Source organism: Mytilus galloprovincialis, chromosome 11, assembly GCF_965363235.1.
Source record: "Mytilus galloprovincialis chromosome 11, xbMytGall1.hap1.1, whole genome shotgun sequence".
In the NCBI taxonomy this organism is placed as follows: Eukaryota; Metazoa; Mollusca; class Bivalvia; order Mytilida; family Mytilidae; genus Mytilus; species Mytilus galloprovincialis.
In genome coordinates this window covers 72,937,041-72,945,297 of record NC_134848.1, presented here as the reverse complement: position 1 = coordinate 72,945,297, position 8,257 = coordinate 72,937,041, and the positions used below count along the sequence as shown (strand labels likewise).

The 8,257-nt window shown below is 32.4% G+C and overlaps 1 protein-coding gene across 1 annotated transcript; it reads left to right on the top strand.

Annotated features, from left to right (window-relative positions):
- Positions 1-3,203: 3,203 nt before the first annotated feature.
- Positions 3,204-6,193, top strand: LOC143051372 (uncharacterized). The gene is made up of 3 exons (XM_076224299.1): positions 3,204-3,742; positions 4,478-4,727; positions 5,324-6,193. Exons 1-3 carry the CDS (start codon positions 3,204-3,206, stop codon positions 6,155-6,157), a joined length of 1,623 nt encoding a protein of 540 aa, XP_076080414.1. The 3' UTR covers positions 6,158-6,193.
- Positions 6,194-8,257: the final 2,064 nt, after the last annotated feature.

Genomic DNA, 8,257 nt, shown 5'->3' with positions numbered 1-8,257 from the left:
GAATTGACCATGATAGGTTTTTATCAATATGAATTCCGAGAAGTTTTTCAACTTCAACATTATCTAAGGCAATTTTGAATCATAAAACAGTGTACATGTAGTTTGATCCTTTGATCTGATCAAACATGATCAAAACACTTGCTACATGTATCATAAAACGGTGTTTAATATCACATGTAGAGGGTGCACTTTTGTTGACTTCGTACCAGAAATTGAGGAGAAAAAAAAGTTCCTGTATACTGTTTTTTTAACACCAACTGGAATGTACCGTAAAAATTGTAAAAACAGGGAATACCCAATTTTTCCCGACTTGACCCCAACCCGTTTAAAGAAACAAAATACTGTAAAACTATTATGTATAAACACGATATACTTTAATACACATATATACGAGTCCCATAAACATGTATGCTACAATATCTTCCTTTTACTTTAGGGGACCAATAACCTATACTACTAAAAATACTGAATTCCCATGTCAACCATCATTCAATGCATGTGAATCAGATTCTGGGTCACATTTAAATACATTTGTAGTTAAATGATCAATGATAGGTAAAGCAACTATTGCTGCTTTTATTTGCTCCAATATTGACTAAATGCAATGTACAGTCTGCTAAAATATTGGTTACTTTTTTTTAACACCTTCAAATGCTCTCTTTTTGTGTCCAGCCATAAAATTGGCGTCATCACAACCCAGAGCCAAACAATTAGACCATGGTATATTTTTTTCGACTTAGCTTTTCATTTATCATATTGAAGATGTTCTCTCCTACAACATACATATTAATGATAGCTAGTCTTTAATAATTAATGACTGAATACATAAAACTGGTAAGAGTTGATTAAATGTATAACTAAGGATTTTCTTATCCCAGGTATAGATTACCTAAGCCGTGTTTGGCACAACTTTTTGGAAATTTGGGTTCTCTATGCTCGTGTAAGTAATTATATTCCGGGTACCTTTAATAACTATGTATATGTATGTGTCACAGAAAATAAAGTGCTATGTAATGTGTTCACTAATTGAATTTATAATTATATTCAAACTCAAGATCTAAAAATGTTTTTGTCGAGCCTTCGACTTAAGTCGAAAAAGCGCGACACAGCAATCCTTCATTCCGTCGTCGTCCAAAAAATAAAGTAAAATCACAAAAATACTGAACTCAGACAATCCAATCGGAAAGTCCATAATCACATGGCAAAATCAAATGACAAAACACATCAAAAACGAATGGACAAGAACGGTCATATTCCTGACTTGGTACAGGAATATTCACTGTGTGGTTAAAGTTTTTGAAATTTTAATAGCTTTCTTAAACTATCCTGGATTTGTACCCAATTTGGTCAGAATAAAATTGAGAAAGGAAGCTTGGTTACGAGGCATAGATTACCTAAGCCGTATTTGGCACAATTGTTTGGAATTTTTTATCCTCAATGCCCTTCAACTTTGTACTTGTTAGGCTTTATAAATATTTTGATATGAGCGTCACTGATGAGTCTTATGTAGACGAAACGCGCGTCTGACGTACTAAATTATAATCCAGGTACCTTTGATAACTATTATGATCATAAAATAGTATCCAGAAGTAAATTTTGTAAAAATAAAATTCCTATTTTTTCGTATTTTACTTGTAAATGGACGAATATTTCTGCTGGAAAACATCACATTCAAACTTTTAATTTTAATAACTTTCTTAAACTATTCTGGATTTGTACCAAACTTGGATAGAAACTTGTTTATGATCAAAAGCTCATATCTAGAAGAAAATTTTGTACCTGTTTATCCGTATTTTTCTTATAAATAGACTGCTTTCTTCAAGTAAACATTAATAGTACATACAGTCTGCAGTAAAAGTTTTTAAAACATATATAAGATTCATATACTATCCTGAATTTTTACCAAACTTGGACAGAAGCATATTGCAATGAAAAGATAGTATCAAGAGGAATATTTATATAGATTTTTTCCTCATTTTTGTTGAGTCTGCGATTAACAGCAACAGTAGGAGAGACACTGGGTTTCGCGGAACCCTTACATTTTTTATTTAATTTTATCTAACATCTTTGTATTTCTTTGTTACTTGAAATACATGTACATATATAATACAGAGGTAATGACTAATAATGTTGGCTGTGCATAACTGTAATATGAAATATAAGCAAAACGATTTTATGGAAATCATTTGATAACATCACAAAGCATTGCAAAGTATATCAGTTTTCTAAAAGCTGCAATATTGCTTTTCTATCCGGTTTCTCAAAGCTACATTTAAACGCATGAACAAATGGCATTTGTCTTAGATGCCTGATTTTTAATAGTTGTAAGTGGCTTTGAACTAGCTGTCAGTAACTGCGAGTACTCTCAGATCTGTATCTTTGTTGTTGGGATGTACAAATACCCGGCCACGTCCACTTGTAATTTTATCTATCTGATAAGCCTTTTCAACTGATTTTTACAGTTCGTTCTTATGTTGTACTGTTACACCACTATCCCGGGTTAGGGGAGGGTTGGGATCCTGTTATCATGTTTAACCCCACCACATACTGTATGTATGTGTCTGTCCAAAGTGATTTGTTGTTTGTTTATGTGTAACATGTACATTTTTCGTTCATATTTTTACATAAATTAGGTGGTTAGTTTTCTCGTTTAAATCGTTTTACATTGTCATTTCAGGGCTTTTTTTAGCTGACTATGCGATGTTGGCGTTGCTCATTGTTTATTGCTCAAGGCCGTACAGTGACATATTGTTAATAATTTCTATGTCATTTGGTCTCTTGTATGCTTGTGGAGAGTTGTCTCATTGACAATCATACCACTTCTTAAAGATATAAAAAAAAATGATCCAAAGTTTCACGAGAATTGCTGAAAAACTGGAAAATCACCCCTTTTTTAATGAATAAAACCTCGGGACTCGGAAATGTACAAAAGTCTAAAATGAGCTTACATCAAGAAATATAAACAATTCACTAAAGTTTCATAAGAACTGCTGAACGAATTTTTTAGTTATTGTGCTAAAACTGGAAAATTTCCCCTTTTTTATGAATAAAACCCTGCAACTTGAAAACGTATTTTTTTTTAAAAGAAAGGGGACTAACGTCAAAAGATACTGATATAAACAATACGTCGATTCCGGGATGTGTAGTTGGACATACCTTACCACGTGATACGTGATATTATTTAGGGCAATTCCAAAGTCAAAATGGCCGTAAATTTCAAAAATTACTCCGTACAAGAATTGAGAAGTTACCTACAGTCTAGGCTAATTGCTGCAACAAAATTCAATAAAAGGAAACTGATTGAACTTGCAGAATACGCGCACGACCTTAAATTGGAAATTATTGAAGAAGATGACTACAAAGATCTGTGTAAAGAGCGGCGACGAATTTCAACAAAAGAAGGACAGTCTCATTATGTAATAGATGTGTCGGAGGTAAAGGATTGGACAGTTGATCTCAGAGTAGTGCCTAGTGTTGAAACTGGAGATATTATGATATATCTACTCAGTACTTGTCAGTGGTCAGACGATAGACTGCGTGATTATAAACAAGACAATGGTTACACGTTGTATATATCCAATCACATTTCCGAGGTTAAGCTGTACAAAACTGACACTTTGGGTTACATGTATGTTCATGCCAATTGTATTCCTGAAACTAGGCAGAGTGCTGATCCCTACAATACATGGGTACTTCTGGATTCTACAGGATATTTGAAGTCTGGAGGATGTACTTGTGTGGCGTAAGTAGTACAAATCATTTAATTTATGTACATTTAGAACATTTTATCATTGATAATTCTCTTAAACTAAAATGAAACACTATTTTTTACCAATTGTATCAACATACATTTGTAGATACATAATATTATATTATACTTCCCTGATCATGATGTCAACATACATGTAGTAATATAGACATGTACAATCAAGGATTGTATGCTATTATACAAATCCTTGGTACAATGGACATGTTTAGTACATGTACATGTATGTAGAAATAAGATGTGGAACTTGTATGATAGCAAATGAGATAACTCCGCACAAGACCAAATATTGTTGATATAAGCAGATATTACACCTGTAAATTGCCATACATCTTTTATCAAAAAGAAAAAAAAACCAACAAAACAGTTTACTTAACAGTTTTTTCTATACATGTACAATGTAGTACCATATAGGATTTGAAATTTAGGCTCTTACATTTGTGATGAAATGATAATGTGTACATGTAGGTACATGTACATGTATATATACAGCAGTTACAAGACTAAGACTGTACCTTATGATATTGTTTTGTCAAAAATATTCCAACACAAGTCCATGGCATGTGTCATATATATGTCATTCACATTGTATGTACATTTATAATGTAGTTCTCAATTATTACAATTATCAACCTTTTTTTTGTATTTGATTTAAGACATGTATATTTTGAGTACTAAACATGTTTAGAATGTAAATGTTTCTTATTGCAGAGATGATGGTAGTTGTAAACACGTGGTAGCCTTATTGTTTGCATTAAGTTCCTTTGTTTCACGGCATACTGATCGCCATACTTTGGTTGGCACTGATACCATTTGTACATGGGACAAGCCAAAACAGGAGACCAAACCATCAAAAATTGCTGAATTGGAATACTTTAGCAAGAAATCAGACATGAAGCATACATTTAATCCTGTAAAACAGAGAGAGACACATGCATCCAAAAGAGACCTTCAACTCAAGGTAAAAATGTATACATATATAAAAGATTACATAAATGCGGTATGATTGGCAATGATACGACTCTTCACAAAATTTAAATGACACAGAAATTAGCAACTACAGGCATTCAACAATGAGCAAAACCAATAGTGCATAGTCAGTAATAAATAGTCTTGAAATGACAAAGTCCATGTAAACAATTCAAACAAGAGACCTGATATTTTAATTTTATGTTCAAAATAATGAATGAAATCAAATATGTAGCATTTTTAGCAAAAAGCAGCAACTACTCTTTAGAAAATTCTGACAAGAAATCAAAATACAATGAATGTCTTATTAAAACTATCGGCATGACAAGGGGATATATAACATAAAAAAGTAGTGGCTGAAACCTGTATAAATTTTACTTCTACACTATGTACATGTATCACCCCTTACTGTTACATGTACAAAATGTCGTAATTCAAGTTTGAATATTGCATTCTGACAGACAGTTTGAAAAAAAATATCTGTTGAGACTTCGATAAGGCTTATCTTAATACATAAATAAAGAAACCAAAATGTGCAGTTGAAAATTTTCTATCACTTTATTAAAATGTTAATTCTTTAAATTGCAGGTTTATGATCTATGCAAAGGCTCATCTGCAGGTTTTTTGAAATTAGTAAATCCACCATCGGATGAAAGTGAAAGTGACGAGGAGACTGCTGAATATTTTTCGAACATGTTAAGAGGATTAAGTGAAAGTGATGACATTTTGGAATGTTTACACAACAAACATGACAAAGCATATATTTATAATGTAGAACAAAGTACAATTGGACAGAGGGATAATCCGGAATGGCAAAAACATAGAAAATGTCGAATAACTGCATCCGTGATTTCTAACATTATGAAATGTAACTTCGATCAATTAAGTTCAAACCATTACTTGGTAAAAAACTTTCTTGGAACATCAATATCTTTCCGCTCAGATGCAACAGAATTTGGAATTAAAATGGAAAAGGTTGCAAAAACACAATACTTTGACAGGTTTAAAACTCAACACAAGAAAAGTAGCTTTAAAGATTGTGGTTTATTTGTGTCAAAAGCAAGCCCATTCTTAGGTGCTAGTCCTGATGGTGTTGTTAAGTGTAAATGCTGTGGTACGCGTCTTGTAGAAATTAAATGTACATTTAAATATGCTGACAAAACACCAATGGAAGTGGCTAATTTACAAACTTATCACGTTCAAAACATAAATGGTGAAATTAAACTTAAAACATCTTCACCATGGTACTACCAGATTCAGACACAACTAGGAGTGTGTGGCAGGGACATTTGTGATTTTGTTTTGTTTACTTCAAAAGCTATTTCAGTTGAGACTGTTAAGTTTGATCCTGATTTTTACAAGCAGATTGGGGACAGATCTCATGCATTCTTTGACATTGTATTTCAAAATTATTTTAATTAAATAATGATTATGCATTAAACTCAATATGCTTCTTTATTACAATTGTTTTTTATCAATCTTTTTGATAATGAAAGATGGCTGCTTTACATCCAGAATTGTCCAGTGACAATTATTATGCATATTCCCGACAAGAAATAGTTAGTGTAATGTATACAAATAAATAACTCTGCTTTATAGTAGCCGACACTCTGAGCTTGATTTTTAATATGTTAGTTCAAAAGGTTGTCCGCTGAAAAACATGTCACCTTACCAGGACACATTATTCTGATTCAGGTCACCAATCTTTGCTCTACTCATTAATATTGTGTGTATACCAGGGAAGCAGTAAATACTAATTTTAAAGTCTTTGGTTTGACCTGGCCAGTGTTAACACCCTAGACAATTCCAACTCAAGGTGTCAATCTTTTTGAAGGGCATTTAAACCAGGCTCAATAAACAGACCTAAACATGGTAAAGGGTTAAGGGCCAAATTCTTTAAAATTACAAAATCAAGGTGTCGTGTGATTGCAAAAGAGACAACTACATTGTATCTACTGTTTGATCATTTATTAGCTAGCGGTTTCATCAAATTGCAAATAAATCCAGCCACTATCATCATGGGATAAACAAGTGGTTTTTGTGTCCATAGTAGAATCTGAGATAACATTTTGAATTTCTTCATTCTCTGTATTGCTTGTTCAACATATATTCTTACATTAGCAATTTTTCTGGTTTTCCTTATTTCATAGGCCGTCAAACGTTTTCCCTTTCCCCATGAACATTTTCTAGTAAAAGGGGGCATATTTAAATAAGCCCTTCTCTCAAGAAGAAGGTCTCTTATCCTGAATCCGCGGTCAGCCATTATTTCATCTCCTGCAGATACTAAATCAAGAAACCCAGAATGTTCAGTAATATATCTATCAGATGTGTTGCCTCCATAAAGATCAGAAATATAATTAAAATTACCATTTGGAGTTATGCTGACTAAGCATTTATAAGTGTTATGGGACTTGTAAGTACTGAATGTTTTAGCTTGAGTTGTTGGATGCCTTGGCCTTTGTATAAACAATTCTGTACAATCAATTACAGCTGTGGTATTTGGATATGATTTCTTAAATGATGCAGGCATATGCTTTTTAATTAAAGCTTTGGATGGCCATACTACTAGATCTTTTAATATAGACTTCATATAAAATATCCATGTTGTAAATATTTGAGATATTCTACTGACTGAAACACCAAATATATCTGCCAACATTTTTTCTGGTAGAGCTTGCCGAAGCCTTATCATAGTAACTGTGTATTCATGGTATCTAGACAGCTTTCGTTTAGGACCTGGTTTTAAATGTTCTCTTTCTTCATAATGTTTTTCATTTATACTGTCTGGTCCATTCCAGTATTTAATATTTGTTTCATAACTGTCTAATATGTGAAAAATTCCATTAAACATATGAAGACTACGGAAACCAGTATAAAAACAAATACTTTTGTCATCACGTAAAACTTTTTTCATAAACCTGTCTCGTAGTAAAAATGCACTGTCTTTTAAATTCTCATTAGCCTTTTTTAATTTTGTTTCTAGTTGCTCAATAAATTCACTGTCAATGTCTGTTTGAATCCCAATGTCACGATACGTTGGAAAACTTTTGTGTTTTATAGTTGTTGTACTAAAACTGTAGCTGTGATCCTCTGGAACATCTATGATATCTATAAAAAAAAGTATGTATACAAAAATAAAACTTATTTGTAGAAAGAACAATTGAAGAAATGAAGAAAAAAAAAGGATATACAGCATGGGTTCGAATCCCGGCGAGGGAAGAACAAAAAATTTGCTTTTTACAGATCTAACATTGTCGGGTTGATGTTTAGAGGAGTTGTATACAGATGGTCAAATGTCAACTCTATTTAATGCGTTTGTTAAGTACCCAAATGTAGGTTTACAAATATATTATTGCAGATTGTTTGTAGAATACACAAGTTGATCCATCTGTTACCTTTTGTGCAGTGTTATTGGCTGTACATATACATGTTGCATTTTTTTATTTTCTAACTATTCAAACTGACACGTGCACTTCAATAATACACATTTTGATAATTTTACTTTTGTATTCTTAATTTTTT

Coding starts and splice junctions, on each gene's coding strand:
- LOC143051372 (XM_076224299.1), top strand. CDS start 3,204: ATGGCCGTAAATTTCAAAAATTACTCCGTACAAGAATTGAGAAGTTAC. Junction 3,743..4,477: donor GGAGGATGTACTTGTGTGGC/GTAAGTAGTACA, acceptor TTCTTATTGCAG/AGATGATGGTAGTTGTAAAC. Junction 4,728..5,323: donor AAAGAGACCTTCAACTCAAG/GTAAAAATGTAT, acceptor TTTAAATTGCAG/GTTTATGATCTATGCAAAGG.